General features: G+C 56.2%; 3 protein-coding genes across 8 annotated transcripts in view; 2 read left to right on the top strand and 1 right to left on the bottom strand.

The window, feature by feature from the left end:
• BSN (bassoon presynaptic cytomatrix protein) overlaps nucleotides 1–8,732 on the top strand; it is a 100,403-nt gene extending 91,671 nt beyond the window's left edge. Inside the window, exons 8-12 of one of the 2 annotated variants that reach the window (XR_012921483.1) lie at nucleotides 118–217; nucleotides 774–905; nucleotides 1,162–1,216; nucleotides 1,616–1,708; nucleotides 3,609–8,731. Coding sequence is in view for 1 of the 2 variants with exons in the window: in XM_076007709.1 (XP_075863824.1) it covers nucleotides 118–217; nucleotides 774–905; nucleotides 1,162–1,202 (273 nt within the window). In the remaining variant the exon portion in view is untranslated. Of the gene's footprint in view, nucleotides 1–117; nucleotides 218–773; nucleotides 906–1,161; nucleotides 1,217–1,615; nucleotides 1,709–3,608 lie in introns of both variants that reach the window. The other variant, XM_076007709.1, reaches the window with a different exon arrangement.
• Nucleotides 8,733–9,474: 742 nt separating this feature from the next.
• Nucleotides 9,475–18,641, top strand: APEH (acylaminoacyl-peptide hydrolase). 4 transcript variants are annotated; one of them, XM_012771298.3, is made up of 22 exons: nucleotides 9,475–9,629; nucleotides 9,705–9,837; nucleotides 10,346–10,472; nucleotides 10,895–10,988; nucleotides 11,078–11,153; nucleotides 11,243–11,406; nucleotides 11,572–11,709; nucleotides 11,806–11,897; nucleotides 11,973–12,013; nucleotides 12,099–12,220; nucleotides 12,766–12,826; nucleotides 13,995–14,092; nucleotides 14,731–14,782; nucleotides 15,685–15,773; nucleotides 16,246–16,384; nucleotides 16,877–16,960; nucleotides 17,041–17,121; nucleotides 17,480–17,568; nucleotides 17,679–17,869; nucleotides 17,978–18,080; nucleotides 18,169–18,275; nucleotides 18,376–18,641. In XM_012771298.3, exons 1-22 carry the CDS (start codon nucleotides 9,618–9,620, stop codon nucleotides 18,479–18,481), a joined length of 2,199 nt encoding a protein of 732 aa, XP_012626752.1. In that variant the 5' UTR covers nucleotides 9,475–9,617; the 3' UTR covers nucleotides 18,482–18,641. The 4 variants fall into 4 exon arrangements, with proteins under 4 accessions (XP_012626752.1, XP_012626749.1, XP_012626750.1 ...); XM_012771295.3 differs by lacking the exon at nucleotides 16,877–16,960; XM_012771296.3 differs by lacking the exons at nucleotides 16,877–16,960; nucleotides 17,041–17,121.
• Nucleotides 18,642–19,052: 411 nt separating this feature from the next.
• Nucleotides 19,053–23,850, bottom strand: MST1 (macrophage stimulating 1). Of its 2 annotated transcripts, XM_012771300.3 has the most exons (18): nucleotides 23,742–23,841; nucleotides 22,890–23,037; nucleotides 22,696–22,808; nucleotides 22,499–22,613; nucleotides 22,285–22,421; nucleotides 22,084–22,204; nucleotides 21,821–21,939; nucleotides 21,451–21,619; nucleotides 21,160–21,290; nucleotides 20,958–21,060; nucleotides 20,703–20,839; nucleotides 20,576–20,611; nucleotides 20,367–20,487; nucleotides 20,134–20,211; nucleotides 19,847–19,993; nucleotides 19,659–19,765; nucleotides 19,412–19,551; nucleotides 19,053–19,289 (listed from the first exon to the last, which is right to left on the bottom strand). In XM_012771300.3, exons 1-18 carry the CDS (start codon nucleotides 23,833–23,835, stop codon nucleotides 19,128–19,130), a joined length of 2,178 nt encoding a protein of 725 aa, XP_012626754.2. In that variant the 5' UTR covers nucleotides 23,836–23,841; the 3' UTR covers nucleotides 19,053–19,127. The 2 variants fall into 2 exon arrangements, with proteins under 2 accessions (XP_012626754.2, XP_012626756.2); XM_012771302.3 differs by lacking the exons at nucleotides 20,958–21,060; nucleotides 21,160–21,290 and having other exon boundaries at nucleotides 23,742–23,850.
• Between the last annotated feature and the right edge of the window lie 259 nt (nucleotides 23,851–24,109).

Genomic DNA, 24,109 nt, shown 5'->3' on the forward strand with positions numbered 1-24,109 from the left:
CGCATGAGTCCTACCCTGGGCAGATGCTATGACTGGAGCTTGGACAGCCCCTTGGTTCCAGATTGGGCATGGGTAGGGTCAATGGGCACAATCTCAGCTATAGATTCTCTGTTGCAGCCGCGGGCAGAGCAGACAAACGGCTCTAAAGGGATGGCCAAAGCACCCCAACAGGGGAGGGCTCCTCAGGCCCAGCCAACACCAGGACCGGGACCGGCAGGTGAGCCTACCCTTCAGTGCCCTCAGCTGTGGCCCAGAGTAGCCAGGTCGTTCGTTCTCTCCCTACACCCAGTTGCACTCTGAGCTCCCCCACACCACTGGCCCTCACTAATCCTGAGAAGGTACTCAGTGGGGTACAGACCTCCCCAACAGGAAACAAGCTTGGGGTTAGAATGAGCCAATGTGTCATCAGCACAGAGGCCTTCGGGCCCTGGTAGTTCTGGGCAGAGAACCTGGCAAGTATGGGTAAGCAGAGGGCCGAGGCCAGGGCTCCTTACTCTCTCCTTCCTTCTCCTCCCTATTCTCCCTGTCTTTTCCTCCTCCTCTGCCTTTTCATCCCTTTCTTATTCTTCACCTTCCTCAACCTCCTTTTTTTCTGCTTCTTCCTCCCCCTTCTCTTCCTGTTCTTCTCTTCCTGGCTTCATTCCCCCAGCCTCCTCCTCACCTTCCCACCTCATAGGGTACCTGTGTTCAGATTCCCTCATGGCCACTCTCCCACTCAGACCCTGAAGAGCTAGGCCAAGTGTAACTCATGATGGTGGTTTCTTTCCCTCTAGGCACGAAGGCTGGAGCCAGGCCTGGAGGACCTGCAGGGGCTCCTGCTGGCCAGCCAGGTGCTGATGGGGAGAGTGTGTTCTCCAAGATCCTCCCCGGTGGGGCAGCAGAGCAAGCCGGCAAGCTGACGGAAGGTATGTGCTGCCTGTGGCCAGGTCCATGGTGGGTGGCTGCTCTGTGGCCCTAATCTGGTAGAAGTTGGGTCTATGAGATGATTCCGGGCTCAGTCACACAGGCACGGGCCAGCCAGAGGGCCCACCTACTGATGCCCAGAGGTAATCTGGGCAGTCCCTGCCTCAGGGCTGAGCTTGGCTTCATTATGCCAAATGGCCTGACTAGGAGGGATCTGGCTCAATTTCCTGATGTGTCTCTCCTCTTTCTATGTCACAGCTGTCTCTGCTTTTGGCAAAAAATTTTCTTCATTCTGGTGATCATGCCCAGCAGGGTGAGTATGAGCAGCCTGTGCCTGGCCTCTCCTGGGAAAGGCCTGAGACACAAGCAAGGGTATGGCGGGCAGGGCAGGAGGGAGGATGAATTTAAGTCCCAAGAATTTTTGTGGGAGGAGTCCAGTCTTCATCAGGTGGTGTGGCCAGTGCTGCAGTGCACCCTCCTACAAGCATAGGAGGAGAAAGAGGAAGAGGAAGGACACTGTGCACAGAGCCCCCAACATAGGGCAAATCAGTCGAAGTCCCCAGCAAGAGGAAGCCAGGGCCAATGTCCCCTGTCTTTCTCACCATCCCTCATCCCCCTGCAGGGCTCTCACAGCTATGGGCTGGCATTAGGGTGTAGGTAGGGCCCCTGGGATGCAGCTCCTACCCAGCCCTCCCTTATAAATTCTCCACAGGCTCTTAAAGAGATGAAGAGAGATGATATCATTGCTGTGGAAAAATCTCTGGAGTCAGAGGCCTGGGCGCAGCTCTGGACTCTGCGTATAACAGTGAGTGTCAGGACCAGGGTGGGATGAGCCAGAGCCAGAGGAGGGGGTGAAGGGCCAAGGTCTGGCTGATCATATCTACCCAGTTCCTACAAGTGGGAACTAGGAAAAGCCTGGTAGGATTCCTTCAGCTATGATGGACCCAGCAGGCCACTGAGCTGGCTAAGATACTGGCAGATGAGTCAGGTGGTACCCACGGGGGAAGGCCCAGCAAACCCAATTGTACCCCACAACTTGAGCTCTGTGCCCTGGGCACTGAGTCCAAAGTCATCCTGAAGGACAAGGTGGCCTGTGGCTCCTGTGGGGGAACACACCTCTTCCCTGCTGTCTGGTGCTAGTGCCTTTGCTCCAGCCAGTTGGAAGAGGCTGGCGTCCCCAAGACCTACAGAGCTTAGCAGCTCTGGGCATGAAGTCAAGACATTGTTGGTTTCACAGGCTGAGTTTGTAGCCTACACAATAGAAGATTAGAGTGAGTAGAGAGGCAAAGAGGAAAGGGACATAGAGGAAAAGGAGGTCACTGGATGGGCAGTCTCAGCCCCAACCCAGGGAGAAAGTAGAAGGGCCTCAGGATGGGAGTCCTAGCTCTGTCTGGGCTGCAATGGCCAAGACAGGATGGGATGCCACCTGCTGGAGGCTGCCCCGGGCCTGTCCTTGCCCTGCCTCTGTGGGAGGAGGAGGAAGTACATCATCCTGGGTGGTGGACAGAGTTAGCTTGGCTGTTAGAGCTGTTCTGTGCACAGCCAGGACCACCTACCACCATCTCGTGGCCTGGAGCCCACCTCTTCCCCCACCTTTGCCACTTTAGGGTTGACAATATGGGGAGTTGAGCCAGGCACAGTGGTTCACACCTGTAATCCCAGTGACTCAGGAGGCTGAGGTGGGAGGATCACTTGAGGCCAAGAATTCAAGGCCAGCCTGAGCAATACAGTGAGACCTCATCTCTTAAAAAATGAAAAATGTTAACCGGGTGTGTGGCACATGCCTGTAATCTCAGCTACTAGGGAGGCAGAGGCAAGGAGGATCCCTTGAGCCTAGGAGTTTGAGGCTGCAGCGAGCTGTGATTGTGCCACTGTACTCCAGCCTGAGTGACAGAGCAAGACCCCATCTCTAAAAAAAATTTGGAGGTTTGGGTTCTCTCATGGTGTGCAGGCCATGTATGTGTATCGTGTCCAGGACAGGACCTGGCAGTCAGCAAGCAGGTTACTTCAGGGGGCCCTGGGGCCAGCAGATGCCCAAGGCATGGTTACTGAGTAGGGAAAGGAAACACAGACATGGCCTTGTTCTGTGTCCTGCCACATGGTGTGAGTGGACAAAGACCACTGACTTTGTTTTTGTTGTTGTTTTGTTTTGTTTTGAGACATAGTCTCACTCTATCACCCTGGGTAGAGTGCAGTGGCATCATCATAGCTCCTGGGCTCAAGTAATCCTCCTGCCTCACCCTGACCACTGACTTTGTAGTTCAAGGAATCTCCCTCAAGTTCTAGTATTTGACTAATGATTAGGTCAAGTGACCAGCGCTGCTGTGAGTGGCCATCTCCTGGTGTTTTTTATGGCAATTTTAGAAATAGGCTGGGAAAAGCTTGCCATTTTAAACAAAGTCCCATGTCCCTCACTGTCAAGCAAAACAAAAAGGAAGTTTTGTTACATTAAAAGAAGTGTCCCTTCCTGGCTGACCTGATTCTTACTTCTTCCTGTCTTCTCTGTGACCTCCAACCTGCCCAGGCATCCATCTCCCCAAGCCTCTCAGTGGGGGGCATCCTGTGGGTGAGGAGGAGTTAGGCTGTTGGCATATGGCAGATGGCTGAGAGGACTGTGAGGATGGGAAGCAGCCGTCCATGGTTTTTTACAAAATCCTTCTTTCTTTTCTTCTTTCTTTCCTCCCTCCCTTCTTTTCTCTTCCAAGCATCTACAATCTGGCAAACCCTTGGCCCAAAGACTCACACCAGGTGGGACGTGGCAGGCAGGCCTCAGATGAGGACGGGATGTTTTCTAACAGCAGCTGCCTGAGTGAAGCATCTGCTGGACAAATGGGACCACTGGCCTGGGGGGACCTTTGATTGTTTTTCCAGAGACCCTGCTCTCCTCAGGGCACCACCTTCAAGGGACAGCCATCGCTGGGAGGGAGGAGCCCTCTCTAGAACCCTGCCACCACGGCTGTTTGCTGCTCTTCCCGCAGCCGCCTTTCTGCGGCCTGGCCGGCCAGGCTTCCAATGCGTTATACACAGAGTTTGGGCACACACTGCCCTCCCTCCGAGATGCCAGAAGTTTTTCCACAGCCTTGGAGAGGGGCTTTGATTGAGGGCTGGGAGCCTTGGGCTCCGTTTCCTTCACATTCCAGCTGGCCCAGATCCCTCTGTGGCCACAGGGCCTTGCCCCTCACCGGGGGACATCGGAGCAGACCTCCATGTGGCCAGTGTGGGGTTGGGAGAACTTTACAAACCTTAGGACCTAACACTGTCTCATCGCTGAAATAAGAGGCCATAGCACCGAAAAGCAGCATGGGCGCCGGCTGAGTCTTCTCCCAGCCCGTGTGGCAGCGTGCTAGCACACCTGCCACCACCTCAAAGCCATCCCCCCAGCCATCGTGAGCATCCCAGCGGCACCGCCATTGTCTCAATCAGCCGGCTCCTCATCCATACACCTGGGGATTTCTTTTGATTTTAAGAACAGCCTTAATCATTCCAGTTTGATTTACGTGTATACCTCATAAACATTTTCTTTTATTTCTCTTTCTCCTCTTTTCTCTCTTCTCTTTGCTCACCCCTTTGCCTCTTCCCTCCACCACCACCTTGTGACTGATGGTTTGGCTCCTCTCTGCTCTGCCCCTGCTCAGCACAGGGAGAATGTTGATTTAGAAGCAATAGGGGGCAGCAGGCCACCAAGAGCACAACCCCAGGGCGAGGTCTAGGGAGGCCCCTCAGCCCGCCTCTGTTTACTGTGCAATTCCAGTCCTTCTTAAGCCATCACCAGTGGGTGTGCTCAGAGCAGAGGGGCCAGGGCTTCTGCCAGCCAAGGAAAGGCCCAGAGCCCTGTGTAGGGGAGTGTGGCACCATCTGTCCACCTGGTGGACTGGGCGACATTCCTTCCCAAGGCCCTTTCTTTGGGAGCCTCCCTTCATCTTGGCACAGCCACAAGTTTCATCTCTAACGTTCTATGCAATGAAATATAAACCCTCAAAGACAACTGTTAATATTTAATAAATTCCATGTTATGTATAAGGAGTTAATTGCAAACATGCAATTGAGAAACTGGATAGATACACTCATATCACCCCACACTCCACCCCCACCCCTGCTCCCACCGTGTGTGTGAAATTCTTAGTCTGTGGCATGTTTGACCTGTGGCAGGACTCGCTGCTGCCAGGTGAGTCACCGCCTGTCCCGCAGTGGAGCATGCACAGCTCGCAGCCTCTTTGCACGATTTCATCCATTTTAAATGCTCGACCCTCTTGCTTGGAGTTCTTTTTGCCTCAGAACCTCTCCTTCAGAAGCACTTCTAGCTGACTTCTGCACAAGCTAGTGAGGACTTGCCAGAATTGTTGCCTGAGTGTGCCAGGCTGTGGAGCAGGCAGTACAAGGCCCCACACACCCTACAATTTTCTCTGTCCAGGAAAGCAGATATAAAGGAACCCCTGGAGCAGACACAATGGTAGGAGCCTGCACAGGATGTGTGTGTGTGTGAACGTCCTGAAGGTTTGCTGTAAGATTTTATCTGTATGCCGTTTTCCCCTCCTACACCAGCCCTGAACCAGAGGCATTTGGCCACCCCTTCCCAGCAGGTGCTGCTCAAGGGCAGAGCTGGGCTGTGTCAATGGTCAGAGAGGCAGAGGCCACAGGCAGAGCCTGGCCGTGCCTGTTCCATACCTGTCCTCTGTGTCTGGGAGGTTCAAAGGCCTGTGAGTCAGGAGATCTGGGCCGGAGCCAGGGTGCTTAGGAAGAGCTGGCCTTTGGTACTTGTGGTGAGGACAGCTAACAATGCCATTTGGAACCAGAGCAGGTGAACTATTCACATAAACGATGACTTCAAACTGAGTTTCTTGGGAAGTTTCTTAATAGCAAAACTTACAGAAGGTCCTGTGTCCCTGGGACCTACCCTCCCTACACACCCCTTCTCCAAAGTCCAAGTATCCCACTGCTCATCAGCTTCTCCACCCCTCAGCCAGCAGTGCAGCCGGCAGTAGCTGCCTGACCCCTCAAGGCTGACCTTCATGCATTTCTCAGGGGTCCACATTTCTCATGCTTTTCTGTAAAGTCTACATACCACTTCAGAGAGGGATCCTAGCCCACCTCTGGTAGCTGTGGATGGGACAGGAAGCTGCTAACATCTGTGTTGGACCTAAGACCCTGGCCCTCCTGGAATTTGGCCTCACCTATCCCATGGGACACCTGCCTCATCCTAGAGATCAGGCCTGGGATTGGGTGAGGCCATTTGAACAAGGGCTGAGGGAAACCATCATCTAGCACCTCTGGCCAGCCAGTACCAAGTCTGTGTGGGGATGTGCCTAGAGGCTGGGTACTTGGACACCAAGGCAACAAATCTTTGCACTACAGGCCAGGGATGGGAGGGGGAGCAGGGAACAGGCAGGGAGATGGCAGCAAGTCGGCCTGTAGCACGCCCAGTGTCAGGCTCTAAAGTATTGACTTTTTTGGCAAATTTCCTTTCTAGCCAAGCCCACTGAGTTTGAAATTCTGACATCTGCCACTCCCTACCCCACACTGTATCCCCAGGACACATCATTGTCCCTCTGTGAAGGTGGCTGGAGCAAGCCTCTGGACCATGGGCTGTCCCTCCTGGCCTGATATAGATGCATCTGTGACTCTGGGGACAATGCAGCCAGAAGTTGAGGGACCAGCATTCAGTGCCTTGGGAAGTGGAGAGCAGCAGGCACATCTTCAAATGGGCAATGGGTCTCTGGCATGCAGCCCAAGTCTTCTTCGTACCCCTCTCCCCAGTATCATGAGCAAGGGCATTGTCTCCTCTGCCCACTTCAGGGCCCAATACACTCACTTCATAGTGACAGCACCCCCATCCTCTTAGTCCTTCGGCAGAGCATGTGGTCTCAGGGCCCACAATGGAAGAGCAGCAGTGGCAGCAACTATGGCCAGTCTTCTGGAGCCTGTAGGGAGTTTTCCAGGCAGGTCCTTTGCCATGACAGTGCGGTCCTGCCTTATTGGCCCCTCCCTTGTCCCCTTAGCACCCCCATGCTGTAAATATTTGTCATTGTGGAATCTAACAGGGTCAGAGGGACAGGCCTAATCAACTGAAACTCCTCAGAGATGCCATCTCTGTCTCCCCAGGTGCCAGCAGCCCTGTTGCCATGTGCACTAGGGTGGCACTGGAGAGCCATGGAAGTTGTGAGATATTGTATGTGTATGCACATGAACATGTGTGTGTATGTGTGTATGTATGTGTGTGTGTGTTTCTGCCTCATCCAGCCTCTGGGGTCAGATCAGCTCCTTCTCTCCAAGTGCAGTACCTGGAGAGTGTTGGCCGCCCAATACCTTTTCCTCTGCTTTCATGTCTTGTTTTTGCTTTTCCCTCCCTCCTCCCTCTCTACCTTTCTTTCCTTCTTTCCTTTTCTCCTTCTTTATTTGAGGGGGAAGAGTGCTGTACAAAGTCAAACAAACAAGTTTACAGTTGTAAGTGCAATGACCCGAGTCCTCCACATGACCTTGTGAATTGTGTGCCGTCCTCCTGTGCTCTGTGAGAACTCGTGGTACTTCAGTGTCCCTCCCCCTGTATTGTGACAAGGTACTTCTGTGGTATCAGAATAAAAGCACTTGATATAAACAACCTACAGACTGTCTCTGGGATGGTTTCTGAAGTGGGAAGGCTTAGGCAAAGGAGCAAATCTCCAAATTTTCTACAATCCTGTCCACAGTTAAAGGAAAAAGAATGAATGGGCAAGGTTGCAGAAGTGTTGGCATGACTGGAGCTGAATCTACACCAAGCCACACAAACAATGGGCCTTCCACAAAGGTGTCCAAGGGACAGTCTCAAGCATGGACCTGGAGTGAGCAGTTCACTGTGCAGGCCATTGAAAGATGGCACCTCCGTGGCCTGCGGGTATCCAAGCTACACACAGCTTTCTGGGGCCTGGTTCCTGGAAGGCAGGTGAGCAAGTGCTGTCCGATGGTGGGTAGTACCTCCTTACCAAAGTTGCTAGAAAAATTTTTTTAAAACACAGATAAACAAAAAGAATGTTAACATCTTGATGCATGTCTTTCCTTCCTGTTTGTTTCTCTATTCTTTTTCATTTTAAACTGAAGCCAGGAGGTGAAGTGCACCATTTTCTAGGCTCCTGTTCATTTCCACATGTTCATTCCAGGTACTTACATGTTCATCTTTCAGTGCCCAACATCCAGAGAGATACCGCGTGAGGCTACAGCCAATCTACTGCACACCTCCTGAGGAACAGGCATCATGTTCCCAGGTTTCCTATTCTAAACAACACCTGATGAGCATCCTGGTTTCCAACCTTTCTACCCAAATTGGTGGCTGGGGCCACTCTTTCTATTCCTGGTTCTGGCCTTGATATAGTCCTGTACACACTGAGTGCTCTCAAATGCAAGTAGCCTCAGAAAGTGGGGACTCTTTTTTACTTAACTAGTAATGTTAAGTAAGTAATGATATGGCTGATGGGGAAAGGGAAGCTGCTGGCCAGGCAAGTGGGAATCTCTAACAAAGGCAAGGGATGGTGCAGGGAACCAGGGCCCTGAGTTGTGGAAGACCAGCCAGGCTCATGGGTATATGGAGGGGGGGGCATCCCTACTGGCTTGATTGCTGGCCAGCCTCTCCTGCCCTCGGCTGCCACCTTAGCCGGCCCAGTCCTGTGCCACACGCAGAGGGAGCCTGCCCGCCCAGGTTCTTCTTTCCACAGGAAGCGTTCTGATCCTGGATGGACCCTGAACCCACATGGCCCTACACACCCAAGAGCTTGGGTAGGGGCCTGCAGAGGAAGGCATGAGGCCCACCTGCTCACGATCCCCAGCAAAGCACCACTGATAAGTGTGGGTGAAGGCTGCGGGAACAGATAGCTTTTTGCGCAGGCCTGGAGACAGATAAGCCTGGAGACTGATAAGCCCAGGCAGTACCCTGATAGCTAGGCACCCGCCCCTTTTTGCCCCACATCCCAGAACCCTGCTTCGCGCGCTTCGCCCAGACCTGCGCCATTCTTTCCATCTGCTTGGGGGTCCCTCCAGGACAGGGCCTGGCACGTCTAGTGAATGTTCGCTTTGTCGTGGACAGGGAGGGACAGGACAGCCACAGGAGACCCACGCTGCGGCGGGCTACAGCCCCGGCCCCGCCCCCGACCCCACATCGGTTCTTTGATCTGCATCCCCGAGCGTGCTCAGCTCCTGACGAGCCCCGCCCCGCCCTCATTCGCAAAGATTCATTGGACCGCATCCTCAGGCCCCGCCCCGCGAATGCTCAGGGCCCACCCCTGTCCGACCTCGTTTCTTTCGCCTCATGGCTCAGTACTGACGCAGGCCGCACCCCCTTTTACGTAGGCCTTTTAGCTTCTCACAGACCTCGCCCCTCCCTGTAGACCCGCTCCTGTATTCCGCTCCCACAGGCCCGCCCTCTCTCCTCGGAGAGCCCTCTGCCTTCCCTCTCAGTAGGAGGCCTGGGTCGCACTTGCTTTGTCCGCCCCTTACAGGCTTGCTCCCTTTCTCTAGCTCCCTGCCCCCGCCCCACCCGCTCCAGCACCTCAGCCTTACAGGCTCCTCCTCCATACCACCAAGGCTCCGCCCCCTCCGCTAACGGTCCTCCGCCATTCATCAAAGGCCCCGCCCTGCCAGATACGCGGAAACAGGCCAAGCCGCCCCAGGCTCCGCCCCCTGGAGCTTCACTTCCGGGCACTAGCACCTCCCGCTACGCCCCGCCTCGCCCCGGCTGCAGAGAGGAGACTATGGAACGTCAGGTGAGGGTTCGGCCCGCGGTTGCTGTGGTCCCTGTAGCCCGGGCCGTGCCTGACCCTGGTGTGTCCCCTGCGCAGGTGCTGCCGAGCGAGCCCGAGGAGGCGGCGGCGCTGTACCGGGCCCTTAGCCGCCAGCCCGCGCTGAGCGCCGCCTGCCTGGGCCCGGAGGTCACCACGCAGTACGGGGGCCTCTACCGGACGGTGCACACTGGTGTGTGTATGGAGGGGCATTGGTTGGCGACGGAGCCGTGCACTTGGGCGGAGAGGAGGGGGATGTGAAGAGCTGGCTGCTCGACAGTACACGCCGGTGTGGAGCGAGCCGGCCTAGGGTTGTAGGGTACACTCCCACAGGCCCTTGCACACAGGTGGGGGGCCATGGGGCGCGTTACCGAACGGTGCCCATGAGTGCATGGGTTGAGGATTTGGGAGTAGAACTCAGACCTAGGTTCGGGGTGTCGGCCTTGTGAGGCTCTCCCCTACTGCCCCGTCCCATACACATGCCAGACTACATTTTAAGATTGCAGGGTGGGTGCTGGGGTTAGTAGTGGGTTCTCTCCAAGAGGCTGTCAGCTCAGGTTCTGGAGGCCTAGATTTGGGTTGTGGCCTGCACCTGGAGCATTGGAGACAGACTAGGAAAGAGGGGTGTGGGCTTTCCTGGGTGAGGGGCAGTGGCCATGGATATCCAAGACAAGTTGAGCAAACCTCATGTCTCCTCTCAGAGTGGACCCAGAGGGACCTGGAACGCATGGAGAACATCCGATTCTGCCGCCAGTACCTGGTTTTCCATGATGGAGACTCAGTGGTGTTTGCAGGGCCTGCAGGCAATAGTGTGGAAACCCGGGGGGAGTAAGTTTGCGGGAGAAAACTTATGAACAAGGCCACAGCCATCTGCAATGCAAGCCTTTTATGAATGCCCACCATGTGCATAGATGTGGGTAGGGCCCAGAAAGGAGGCCAGGAACCAGGTTACTGCCCCTTGGGAGCTCATTCAGTCTCTGGTGGCATGGCCTGATAAGCGCTGGAGGCTTGCTTGCTTCAAACTCATCCCAGACTAGAGTGTATCGTGGCCCAGAGAGCTGGGGGAGAAGAGTCCCTGCCCCAAGCAGGAGAGGCAAGGCAGCTGCCATAGTAGGGCTAAAAGTGCTGCAGGGGCTGATGTGGGTCCAAAACCTCAGGAATCTTTTCTAAGAGGTGACCAACCAGGGGGCAGGACAGGGCTATGGTTGGGTGCAAGGTAATCCTGACCTGCTACCCCACACCCTCCTCAGATTGCTAAGCAGAGAGTCTCCTTCAGGCACTATGAAAGCTGTGCTGCGCAAGGCTGGAGGTACGGGCCCTGGGGAGGAGAAGCAGTTCCTGGAGGTGAGTCTACAAGGGGCCAGGTGGTGGCAGCTGGGGACTGAGCCCACAAATCAGGTTGAGCAGGTAGCCTGATGCCCAGATGTCCTCAGGTCTGGGAGAAGAACCGAAAACTCAAGAGTTTCAACCTGTCAGCACTGGAGAAACATGGGCCCATTTATGATGACGGTGAGGCATCCAGCTGGTGAATAGGCAGGGTGGACAGGAGGGGCAGCCAAAGCCCCGGGCTCCTGCTGATTGGCCCTCCCTGCATCCAGACTGCTTTGGCTGCCTGTCCTGGTCACACTCGGAGACACACTTGTTGTATGTGGCAGAGAAGAAGCGCCCCAAGGCTGAGTCCTTTTTTCAGACCAAAGCCTTAGACGTCAGTGCCAGCGATGACGAGATGGCCAGGCCGAAGAAGCCAGACCAGGCCATCAAGGTGCTCATGGCCATGGCCAGTCCATGAAGGCCCTGCAGGGCAGCCCTGGGACTAAGAGTGCTTCCTTCCCACACTGTACCTGTCAGAACTGGGGAGACATTGGCTTCTAGGAAGCAGGGCAGGATCTTGTAGACAGGCTGAGCATTGAGTATCTTGTGTTCTTAGGGGGATCAGTTTGTGTTTTATGAAGACTGGGGAGAAAACATGGTTTCCAAAAGCACCCCTGTGCTCTGCGTGCTGGATATCGAGAGTGGCAACATCTCTGTGCTTGAGGGGGTCCCTGAGAATGTGTCCCCTGGACAGGTCAGCAGCAACTCAGCCTGTATCCCTCCTGGCGTCTGGGGGCTCTGCTTGAGCCACTGCCCCTTGCTCACACTTGCCCTGTGGTCTTATTTACAGGCATTCTGGGCCCCTGGAGACACGGGTGTGGTGTTTGTGGGCTGGTGGCATGAGCCCTTCCGGCTGGGCATCCGCTTTTGCACCAATCGAAGGTGAGGAAATGGGGCAAGGCAGGGGGCCCTACAGCCCAGCTGGCCTTGAACTGAGTGTGTCTCTGGTGGTTCCAGGTCAGCCCTGTACTATGTGGACCTCATCGAAGGAAAGTGTGGTAAGTGGCTGGTGCCCACCTGTGCTTTGCTGACACATGTTGGCATTGCTAGCCTGTGTGATGCTCACATTTCCGTCTGACCCAGAGCACCTCTCAGATGACTCCCTGGCTGTCTCATCTCCTCGGCTGAGCCCAGACCAGTGTCGCATCGTCTACCTGCGGTACCCATCTCTGATCCCCCATCATCAGTGTAGCCAGCTGTGCCTGGTGAGCTGGAGGTGGGTGGGGGTGGGAGGGTGGTCGGGATGAAGAAGAGATGGTGGATGAGAGCTGAAGTGCCAGCATCCTCCCCCATGGGCCATACGTGGATGCCCTCCGTGTCCCAGGTACAGCAATGGTGGGAATTCTGCCTATCCTCTCCAGGCAGAGCCTGGAGGCTGAGAGTGCTGGCCTGGAGGGCTTTGCACTGTTAGAGCTGGCCACCTCAAGAGCATCTTCCATCTTTGAGAATGCTTCTCCCTTTTGTTCTCATCTACATGGAGCCAGGCTCTGCAAGGGGCTGGGATACAGCAGAGAGTTATATAGTCTTAGTCTTTCCAGGAAGAGCTCTGGGTCCCTGGTGAAAAGTCAGAGGGACTGGCTATCTGAGGCCCCTCAGGGCATCTGGTCCAGGTCACCAGAAAGGATATATGTCAAGGGGAAGTCCTCCCTCCCTCCCCTTAGACTACCATGGAAGGGGACAGGCACAGGGATCTATGCCCTGAAGGCACTGCCTGTTCCTTGGTGGGCCTCACCATTGTGTTCTCTTGCAGTATGACTGGTATACCAAGGTCACCTCAGTGGTGGTGGATGTTGTGCCTCGGCAGCTGGGAGGTAAGGGGTGCCTGGCTGGCTAGGTGCAGTGGAGCCTGCAGCTCTGTGTTGTTTTCTTGCTGTCTGTGTCATCCTTGCCCAGCTCTTCCTTCCTTGGTTCCTTCTGAGGGCCCTTTCTCCCTGCTGGGCCAGCCCTGTGCCCAGCCTCCACAGGTAGTGGAGCTGTCACTGTATGGAACAGTTCTGATAGAAAGGAGTTGTCTGGACCAAAGCTGAGATCAGGGTAGTCCGAGCTAGCTGGGGATTTAGATAACTTAATTCTTGTGCTGCAGCTTATAATTTGATTCTTCTCCTTTTTCCAATGGCTGGTTAAAACTCTTGCTCCTTCGAGTGGATTTCAGGAAGTACACTATGTTGGAATGTCATGCTTGAGAGGCCTGGGACCAAGGGTGCTGTATTACCCTACCCTCCACCACCACCACCCCAGCAACACTTGTCTATTCTGAGCCCTTGAATCAGCAGCTCTCTGGGAGGGTGGCTCTTGGCTGAGAGGTGCCTGTCTCAGTCCCTGATGTTCACAACTCTGCTTGGGATTTTGGACCATTGCAAGGACATGAGGGAAGAGAATCTCATTTTCTCGGACCACCCAGTCAGTTCCAGGGGTCCAGTGGATAAGGGATGGTCTCTTTGTCTTCTCTTTGGGTTGCAGGGATACAGCGATGGGGACCTAGTCTGAATCCCAGCTCTCTCCCTCATTAGTCATGTGTCCTCGGACAGTGTCCTGGCCTCCCCGAGCTTCCATCTCTTCATCTGTGTCCCTGCCTTTCTTGTAGGATTGGAGTGAGGGTTAAGTGAGTGATGACATTAAAGGGTACTATATATTGAGCCCTCTGCCAGGTGCTGTGCTAAGCACAAGAGTGGTCAGACAGGTGTTATCTTGGTTAAAGTACGTGTTGCCTACCAGGGGCTCAACAGGAACAACTCTTAGGAAAGCAAGTGCTTTTCTTCTGAACACCCAGGGCTTCTCTCAGAAGCTCTTGAGCTCTACCCTTTGGCCCCCTACTCGGGCAGCTCCTCATTGCCTAGAGTATCCCCATATGTGGGACTGCCATTTTGCCACAGGTGCAGGGGCCCCAGATGAATCTTCCAATAGCCCAGTTTGCCTTGTAGTCTTGACTCCCTCAAACCTGCACTTCTAGATGCAGCCCCAGCCCTCCTATCTTTGCAGAGAATTTCTCTGGGATCTACAGCAGCCTTTTGTCTCTGGGATGCTGGTCAGCTGATAGCCAGAGAGTGGTCTTTGACTCGGCTCAGCGTAGCCGGCAGGTAAGGGACCCTGACTGTTGAGAAGCATCCTCTATGGCCAACCCCTGGGAGCCCATGCATGTGCACACTCCTGAGTAGAATGCCCAGCCACAGGTCTCACCGGCTTCTTAAAACTCTTCCTGCCCCTGACCTGGACTCACGTCTCCTTGAGAGGACTGGCTTCCCTGGTGCCCCACAACAGAACTCTTTGCCTTTTCACCTGAGGCTGAGATGCAACCCTGCAACCCCTCCTAGGCATTTCCAGCTGGGGGACAAGGGACTGCTACTGGGGTGGGTTCCTGAACGCTTTGTAAGGGCAACTGATAGAGAAAGATCTGATCCCTTCTCCCAGAAATAGACCGAGGGCACCTATGTTATGTACTAGGCTCCTTTTGGGTATGATATCATTTATTCCTCATGCTAACTCAAAGGGGCTAAAGGCATTTCTTACCTTGCCCAGGGTCACTCAGCAAGTTGCGATGGGGCTGGGATTTGAACCTAGGCCCTCATGCTACTCCCTGTTGCTCTGAGGAGCCATCCCATAGCTGCTCACAGTCCTGGCCTGGCCTAGGGGTCCCCAAGAGGGTAAAGAGGAGGTAGGAAAGGGACCCATGGGATGCTTGGATGTGGTGCCACATGTGGCCTCCCCTCTGCTCCAGGACCTGTTTGCTGTGGACACCCAGACGGGCAGGGTGACCTCCCTCACAGCTGGTGAGCAGGGCTTCGGGGGTAGGGGTGAGGGCAGGGCTGGTGAACGGGCAGCTTGGTCAGGAATAGAGCTGGAGCTCCATCATGTGGGGCAGTGGTGGCACTCTCAACCGCTCTGTACCACTGACTGTTCTGTAGCCTTTATTAACAGTCCCCCAAAGACCCTGCCCATGCAAGACTCTGACCCAGTCGACAGACAACCTCCCCCACTCCACTGCCCTTCGGCACCAACTCTGCTCCATGAGTCCTGGCCCAGCCTCAGCATGGCTCCACCCCTGCTCCTAAAACTCACCAGACTCTCTTACCAAGACCTGCCAGAGTCCTCCTTTTCCCTCCCCAAACCTTGGGTGCCCTATTTCAGGCATAGACAGCTCTGCCACCTCAGGGCCCAGGAAGCCCCAGGTGACGCACCCAAATTCCCTGTACTTAGGCCTGGTAATTCTGCTCCTGAAATGTCTTTTGAGTTCTCCATCTGCCTTGACTATACCTATTCCTCCACAGAGCTGCTGAAGTACAGTTCCAAAGCTCCTTCTCATTGTATAATTCCTGCTTAAGAATCTTCTTGGACCCCAGTGCCCAGAATCAGCACACTCCCCCACCCCCAATGAACTCTCTGGGCCCAGCTGCCATCCCTGCATACTATAGTCATAGAGGGGTAGGCAGATGTTCCTGGTGGTCTGGTATGTCCCCAGGTCTGGCAGTCCCCAGGCCCAGTGTCTGCCGGATGACCAAGGGACTGAGCAGGATGCTCACCCAGGGCCATGTGCAGTTGGGTGTTTGTGAAAGATGCTTCTCAGGGTGGAAAGGGCACCTTTCCATAGAGCCTCCAGTCAGGGACTCTCCAGAGAGAAGGTGAGAAAGGTGGTAGCCCTTGCCAGGCACTTAGTGGCATTTGCCTTCTCCAGGGGGGTCAGGTGGAAGCTGGAAGCTGCTCACAATTGACCGGGACCTCATGGTGGCACAGTTTTCCACACCCAACCTACCCCCAAGCCTGGTGAGTATTGGTGGGTCCCAGGCCGGGAGGCAGGGGTTCTAGGCAGGCAGAGTTCCCAAGGTCAGGGAACTGGCCCCAGGGTCAGCTGACCCATGGCTGGTCAGCACGTAGAGGAGCCAAGACACAGGCCCAGCCTTGCATGGTCCACGAGGGTTTGGCAGTCACAGGGATGAACTGCTGGGCCCGGGTCTGCTTTGTCCAGACCAGGGTACCTGGGGAAGTGCCCAGTCCTCTGGCATGACAGAACACAAGATGACAGTAGAGCCTAGAAACTGAGGGGGGTGGGGGGTGTGTATATGAGAGTGTGAGTACCTTGGTATATACCCGCTCACAACAGGAAGCCATGTTGTACCCTCTGGAGGTGGGTAGAGGGTCCAGCATAGTGAGAGCTGCCTACCTCCCACTCTGGGCAGGAGTAGAAGGGCAGGGAGGCAATAAGGCCACCTATGACAACATTCCTTCCCTTTGGCAGAAAGTTGGGTTCCTGCCTCCTGCAGGGAAGGAACAGTCGGTGTTGTGGGTGTCCCTGGAGGAGGCTGAGTCCATTCCCGACATCCACTGGAGCATCCGAGTGCTACAGCCACCCCAAGAGCAAGAGAATGTACAGTATGGTGAGCTGGGCCAGGTGCAGTGCAGACACATTCTTCAGCTTCCCCAGCACGCAGCATCTATGGTGACCCCTTTCCTGCCTCCTGTCTTACATTGTGGAGCTTCCTGGGGTTACCTCTAAGAGGTTTTGTTTTTTTCCTCTTGGGGATGGTCATCGGAGTGGCATCCAGGTATCTGAGAGTATGCTCTGGGTATCAGAACTGGGCACCACAGGGCCAAATCATCTGTGGTAGGAGAACCTAGAATATAGGCCTTACACAAGGTCTTGGTGGCCACACCTCACCCAGAGTGCTGTCCCTGCAGAGAGTGGGGCTCCCTGACTAGGGCAGAAGGAGCATGAGCCTTCTAGAGTCCATGTGTCATGGTGCTAATTACCTCGGCCAGGTCTCTGCCCCAGAGGTGAGCCCCAGATCTATAGCTATAGATGGGGCCTTGGCCAGGGAAGGCCCTGAGCAGTAGCTCTGGCCCTGCTGACCACTGCCCTCTCCCTGCAGCTGGCCTTGACTTTGAAGCAATCCTCCTGCAGCCCAGCAACCCTCCAGATAAGACCCAGGTGCCCATGGTGGTCATGCCCCACGGTAGGCATCTGGCCTAAGTGCCCTTGCCCTCCCACCTTGCCTCCTAGCTGGCCCTTTGACCCTCTGTTCCCTGTCTGCAGGGGGGCCCCATTCATCCTTTGTCACTGCCTGGATGCTATTCCCAGCCATGCTTTGCAAGATGGGTTTTGCAGTATTACTAGGTGAGCAAGCAGGGACCTGTGGCTGTGAGGGCTGTGGTAGAGTGAGGGCATGGGCCTGGTTTGACAAGCACCATAGGTGCCACACTAGTCTCCAGGACTTTCTGTATCCCAGACCTAGTAAGTACTACCAGGAACTGCCCTGGCCCAGCCTCTGGTTTCATGGCATGGTGATAAAGTGGGACTTCCATGGAAAGGGTGCTGTGATCATTGGACAACAGCCTCAAGTCTCTTGGCCCCTTCCCCTTGATAGTCTGTGGTGCATCTGGTCCCAGAGCCCACTTCACAGATGTGGGAAAAGGTGTCCAGGGGGCTGGGAATGTTGCCTAACTACCCTGTCTGGTTCCTCTCTGGCCTCTAGTGAACTATCGTGGCTCCACAGGCTTTGGCCAGGACAGCATCCTCTCCCTCCCAGGCAATGTGGGCCACCAGGATGTGAAGGACGTCCAGGTAGCATGGGGCTAGGGCTTCCCGACAAGCTGAAGGATGGGCTGTCAGGGGTGTGGCTCCACTTAGCTGGGCAGGCAGCTGGCTGCAGCATGCTCTGCCCCACTCTGTAGTTTGCAGTGCAGCAGGTGCTGCAGGATGAGCACTTTGATGCAAGCCGTGTGGCCCTTATGGGCGGTTCCCATGGTGGCTTCCTCTCTTGCCACCTGATTGGTCAGTACCCAGAGACCTACAGCGCCTGCGTGGCTCGGAACCCCGTCATCAACATCGCTTCCATGATGGGCTCCACTGACATCCCTGACTGGTGGGTGTGTGCCGTAGGTCCTTGCCCTTCTCCCTTCCCCTCCATATTCCCATGCAGACCCTGGAGGCCCCAGAATTCCTGGGGCTACATCAGCTTGGTCTCTCACAGGTGTGTGGTGGAGGCTGGCTTCCCTTACAGCAGTGACTGCCTGCCAGACTGCATTGTGTGGGCTGAGATGCTGAAGAAGTCTCCCATCCAATATATCCCTCAGGTATGTGGCCTTCCTCCTTGTGCTGCCCATCCTTTCAGAACCCAGGGCCCAGCTCACCATGGCTCCTCGCCCCTCCCCACATACCCAGGTGAAGACACCGCTGTTACTGATGCTAGGCCAAGAGGACCGGCGTGTGCCCTTCCGGCAGGGCATGGAGTATTACCGTGCCCTCAAGGCCCGGAATGTGCCCGTTCGGTGAGTGCAGCACAGGCTGAGCGGACAGTCTTGGCAGCTGGTGGGCAGGTGAGCACGGGAGGCCCCTCCAACCTTTAACCCTGCTGCCCAATCTCTACAGGCTCCTGCTCTATCCCAAAAGCTCCCACGCACTATCAGAGGTGGAGGTGGAGTCAGACAGCTTCATGAATGCTGTACTCTGGATACGCACGCACTTGGGCTGCTGAAGCCCTGCCATTCTGCATGAGCTGGCCAGTCTGTCCCACATTCCCTCTTGGGGAGCTCCAGGGTCTGGCAGAGCAGTGACAGGCTTTCTGGGCTCTGGACTCCATGGATGGGTGGGTGGAGGAATTGGGGCTATGTAGTTATAATAAATTGGGACACAGAGCCTGGTTCCTGCTGGTACTTTGTACCAAGCCATCCCCAACCCTAACCCCCACCCTGCGGTTCAGAGACCCTAGGTTCTGGGTTTGGTAGCCACAAGGGCTTCATCTGGTGTGAGAGCAGAGGGGCAGTGGGAGGCTTAGCCTCTGCCTATCCTGGCTGACTGGGACTCCACACCAGGTTAGCTCTCTCTGTTGCACCCCCTTCTATCTGCCCTGCATCGCCCTGCCCTTCCTAAGACTGTATCTGGGAGACTAGTGAGGCCCTGCCCATCCACAGCACCCACAGGCAAAGGTAGTTCTAGGCTCAGACCACCTAGCCCAGGGTGTGCTGGGCTCAAGCCACCCAGTCCCTAGTAAAGTGTCACCAATTCATTCCCTGGAAGCAGAGGCTAAGAAGCACTCTGTACAGGCATAAAGAGGAAAAGGTGGCTTTATGTCTGACAGGAAGTTTCATCCTCTCCCAAAGCACATGGGGTTGGGGCCGGGCCTAGCCCAGCCGCATGACTTTGTGAATCCAGTCCACAAACACAGAGACACGCATGAAGACGGCTGGCCAGCGGGGCCTCGCACACACTCGGTTGGGGATTATAATTCCCTCCAGGACCCAGCAGTCATGGGTAAAGCAGGCAAGTGGGCCCCCGTAGTCACCCTGGCAGGTTGGAGAACCACATGATGAGGGCCATGGCAATGACTGGCCCCCTTCGTGGTGAAGTAGTATACTTCCAGGCCCCCGTACCCTCTCTGGGCTGGCCCAAGGGCCCTGCCACTGACCTCACAGGCCCCCACGGGGGCCAGCAGTCCCTTAGTGCACATTTCACTCTCCCGTACGCGTCCTCGGTGTTTGATGTTACACTCCTGGTTGGAGATGACATTCAGCAAGGCTACGTTTAGGACTGTGCCATCACCTGTACCTACAGTGATGGGAATAGGGAGAAGGAGAAGGAGAAGGCCCTGCAGCAGGATCCAGAACTGGACTTCCAGGCCTGGAGCAGTCCGTGCCTGTGCACTGTGCTCTTACCTTTGCTCTCACCCCAGCCTGCGATCTCACACTTGGTCCCTGGAGGCACCACATACCGCTCAGGAGGCAGGCAGATCAGGGCCACACGCTGGTTCAGGGTCACAGATCTTTAGCAGGAATGGGGGTACTCAGGAGCTGAGACCACAAGGCCCAGCCCCACCTCACACCCTCTCAACTTGTCCACGTACCTCTCCAGCTTGAGCAGGATAAGCTGGGAACCTGAGGGCCCACACACCATCTTGGCTACTGGGACCCGCTGCAGGCCTGGCTCCTCAGGCTGTGGGTCCTGGAACAGGGTGCCCAACCACACCTCATAGCCCGTGAGAGCCATATGGCTGGGAGAGAAGCTCTGCTAGATCATTCGTAATGCATGCTGCCCCAAGGTTCACTTGTTGGCTTGCCTTGGGAAAGGTGGCAGGAGGAAGGATGAAGGCAAGGGGGTAGGACTGGGTGCCCAAACCCAAGGGAGGCTCACCAGGAAGAGAAGCATTGCCGGGCAGTCAGTACCCACTGCTCCTTCACTAGGGACCCCCCGCAGAAATGCTGGCCTTGCCTGGAGGAGTGGGGAACAGTGAGTACTGAGACATGGCTGGACCTGCCATCTGGCTAGGACCTCTGGGGTCAGGAACAGGTTCCCACTCCCCACTGGCATATCTACAGAGGACACAGCCTTAGTTTCTCTCTTGGGGAGATACAGTTACGCCTCACCGGTTGCGCAAGCTGACTGTCCAGGGTGAGTTGCCTGGCTGGCCCCCCACCACACGCAGCTTGGATCGATGCTGGTCCAGCCGATCTACCCTCTTGCCACACTTCTCAAACAGCACCTGGTCTGGGGGATGAGCCGTGGTGGATAAACCGCGACTGGGTAGAGATGGGGGACAAAAGGGCCCCAACCCACGACAGGCCCAAGTCCAAACCTGGGGGGTCTAGGATGGATGGTGGATGGTCATCATCTGAAAGACCAAGTTCACTAGGGTTAAAGGGGGTCAGCCTTTGCTGGTGGGGGCTGAAGCAAGGTCATAAGGGAGTGTCACCAGCGCTTACTGCAACGTTGCAGGGCACAGTAGTCAAATGGAGTCCCTGGGTCCACAGTGTAGCACCAGGGCCCATGGCTATCCCTGTCTGGGTTCCGGCAGAAGTTCTCCTCCAGCTGGGAGTGTGGGGCCAAGGTGGGTGTGAACCTAGGCAGGAGGGGAGCATAATCATAGCAGTGAACTCAGACCCTTGCCAGACTCTGTCCAAGGCTTGCCACCCAAACGTTAAGGCCCAACGTGGGGCCAGGCGTGCTCACTGACTCACTGAGGCCTGTGCGGCGTCTGAGCCGACCAGTGCTGACACTGGACACCCTTGCGGGTCTTGCTGACCGTGCCTCGGTACTGCTCCCCCGCGCCGTGGTAGCAGTCTGCGGCAGGTAGGGGCTGCCATCAGCCCCAATCCTCCTCCCGGCCCTCGGTTTCCGCGCCTCCAGCCCGTCTCTGTGGCTGCCCTGCCAGGCCCTCACCCTCCGTCCGCACGTCGTCCGGGCAACGCCGGATCTGGTAGCAGAAGGCCATGCGCATGCCAGGCCGAGATGTGAAGCACCAGGGTGCCTCGGAGCCGTCGGGGTTCCGGCAGAAGTTCTCTCGAAGGTCCCTAAGCAGGAGCCCCACTCAGCCCTGGCAGGGTCCTACCTAGCCAGCCAGCTAGCCCCAGCTCCGCCCCAGGCCCCACCTTCCTTCAATTCACGCCCTGGGACTACCCTCCTTCGTTCGCCCTGCAGGAGTACATCCCTAATGCCCCAGTGCCACCTTACTTGCACGCGTATTTCTCAGGTGCAAACCGGTGCTGATGCGGGCTCTGCGCATCCCAACGCTGGCAAGGTACACCTGCGGTGGTGGTATTGGCTGTGCCCCGGTAGCCCTCACCCTTTCCTCGGAAGCAGTTGAGAGTCGTGGCCTCGTGGCGGGGCTGTGCCTCGGACCCTTGGATGGACCAGGCAGGTTGAACCCTGAGCCGGAGCTAAGATCCCGCTAGGGTTGGGACCAGACCGGCCTTTCGCTAGTCTACGGTTCTCCGCGGGATTTGCTCTCAGCCCACCTCCTGGTCACGCCCAGCTCCTCCTTCCTCCCCAGCCAAGCCAACCAACCCTCCCACATTTCCCAGGCCCTGTCCCCGCTGCCCACCGCAGCGGGGGAGGTCACAGAACTCCCGCTTGATCTGTGGGTCCATGGTATAGCACCAGGGCCGCTCGGAGCCGTCGGGATTCCGGCAATAGTTGTCGTCTAGACCTTGGTCGAGAAACCTGTGGGCGATAATTGGGCGTGAACAAGCCTCTGGGAGTCAGGCTCATCTGGCCCCGCCTAATTGCTTTATATAGAGCCCTGCCCCTGGAGTCCTGGATCCTCCCTAGATAGGTCTCTTGGGCGCTGATCCCGCCCACGCGTACTTGCCGGGCTCGAAGGGGTGCTGGTGAGGACGCTGCAGGTCCCAGCGCTGGCATTCGCGTCCAGACTCGGTGTGGTCCACTGCGCCACGGTAATCCTCTCCATTGCACCAAATACAAGTGGCTAGGGACACAGGGCCAGTGCGTTCTGGATGGGCGTGGACCAGTCCTTGCCTCCCTGAGCTTGAGCCTGCCGCCACTTACCCTCCCGGCAGGACTTGATGCCGCAGCTCTGGAAGCGCACCGCAGGGTCTGTCGTGTAGCACCAGGGACCTCCCGGGTCCCCATCGGGGTTGCGGCAGAAGTTCTCTTCCAGGCCATTCCTGAGTGTGGGTGTGTACCTGGCGATGGAGAACGTCACCATAGTCCTTGCTGGGGGAAGGCTCCAGGGAGGGAAGAGGGAGGGTGTCCATCTCACTTGTGGTCATTGGGGAACTTGTGGCTCCAGCGCTGGCAGGGCAGGCCACTTGCGGTCATGGCTATGGTGCCCCGGTACCGGACTCCATTGTCCATTATACAGGTTCGTATGTAGTCTGGGGGCAAGAGACAGAAGATCAACACAGGCTGAGGCCCTAGGTCCCTTCTCCCCCTATTCCCCTCTCCACAGCCACTTGCCTTTCTTTTGGAAGAGGTCACAGCGCCCAGAACGCTGCAGCCGTGTGTGGGGAGAGTTCTGGGTCCATGGCAGCAGCTGGCAACCATGGCTGCTCACATTGTAGTGGAAAGCCCTAGGGAGGAGAAGGTACAGGGTAACCTGGCAGCCCAGGTGTCCCCACCCTCAGTCTTATCTAAGTCAGGTGGCCACTCACCGGCAGTCCAGTAAGGGCCCACAGCGACCAGCACACTCCTCAGCATCTGCCACATCCTCCTGCCAAGGCCCGGGCACCACTGCATGTAGCAGGTGCTGTAGTTCTGTGCCCCGGAGAACCTGGAAGTCATTCAATGGCGAGTGCTGCCCTGCAGGGTGGGCATGGGTAGACACAGAGCATACATGTATATTTGCCTGTCCACACTTTGTTAATTTAGGGGATCAAAGCTACATGGCCTCTGGGATGGGCCCTGTGTGCATTTGCAAGGGCCAACCCTGCCCTTCTGCATAGTTACTTGTAAAGAAAATGTCCTGGGGGAAGCAGGCCCAGACATGGTGGTTATCACCAATGCTTCCATTCAGTGGACCACGCACAGGGCTCAGGCCTAACACATACACTCTGTGAGAGCAGTGGGTGATGGTGCTTGCCCTGTAGAGCTTGCCCCATCTAATCTCTCACATGAGAACGCTATGGCTCAGAGCAATCATACTACCCAGGCAGGGACCTAGCCTTGGCATTCTGACTCGAGGTCTGGGCTCTCACATGTGCAAAGGAATATGCTAAGTTAGAGGGATAAATCAGGCTCAGGAGGAGTCACTGCCTGCTTGTGTGTGTGCACATCTGTGTGGTTCCAACACTACCTCCAATGCTACAGCAGACATGCTAACAGAGGCCTAAGGGGGCAATGTGTATAAGTGTTCCCAGGGCTTCCCTGCTCTGCCCAAGAGGCCAAGGTCACTGCTCCATGCCCGCTAGGAAAGTGAGTTCTCCCTTTTGTTTCCATCCTAGAATAGTAGGATGGGGCTAACCTCCTCCTGAAGGCAGATGGGGATCAGGATGGGGGGTACTCACCAGGGACTCCTGAGCACTTCGTCAGAAGCAGCAGGAGTGGGAGCCACTGCATTCTCCTAGCTGGAGGTTGCACTGTGACCCACCACAACCCCATCCGGGAAGTTGTGAAACCTGTCCCTACGGGATTGGGTGGCTCTGGCTCCACACCTCCACTCCAGGCCTGCTGGGGCCTGACCTGAGAGACCCCGTAGCAGGAGCTGGGTGGAGCCAGGCCTCAGGTCCCGTGGGTCAGGTGCAAGGACCCTCACCCTGGTACAACTAGACCCCTGAGAGGCCTCCCAACAAAGTGGGCAGGTGTTGGGAAGGTTTGGTGGGGACACTTGAGGTGCCCTGGGATGGGGATGAAGCCCCCTGCAAGCCTAGTGTGC

This window comes from Microcebus murinus, chromosome 1, assembly GCF_040939455.1.
Source record: "Microcebus murinus isolate Inina chromosome 1, M.murinus_Inina_mat1.0, whole genome shotgun sequence".
Lineage (NCBI taxonomy): Eukaryota > Metazoa > Chordata > Mammalia > Primates > Cheirogaleidae > Microcebus > Microcebus murinus.

Coding starts and splice junctions, on each gene's coding strand:
- MST1 (XM_012771300.3), bottom strand. CDS start 23,835: ATGGGGTTGTGGTGGGTCACAGTGCAACCTCCAGCTAGGAGAATGCAG. Junction 22,205..22,284: donor CATCAAGTCCTGCCGGGAGG/GTAAGTGGCGGC, acceptor CTGTGTCCCTAG/CCACTTGTATTTGGTGCAAT. Junction 19,766..19,846: donor ATCCTGCTCAAGCTGGAGAG/GTACGTGGACAA, acceptor TTCCTGCTAAAG/ATCTGTGACCCTGAACCAGC.
- APEH (XM_012771298.3), top strand. Junction 11,898..11,972: donor CGCTTTTGCACCAATCGAAG/GTGAGGAAATGG, acceptor TGGTGGTTCCAG/GTCAGCCCTGTACTATGTGG. Junction 14,783..15,684: donor GGTGACCTCCCTCACAGCTG/GTGAGCAGGGCT, acceptor TGCCTTCTCCAG/GGGGGTCAGGTGGAAGCTGG.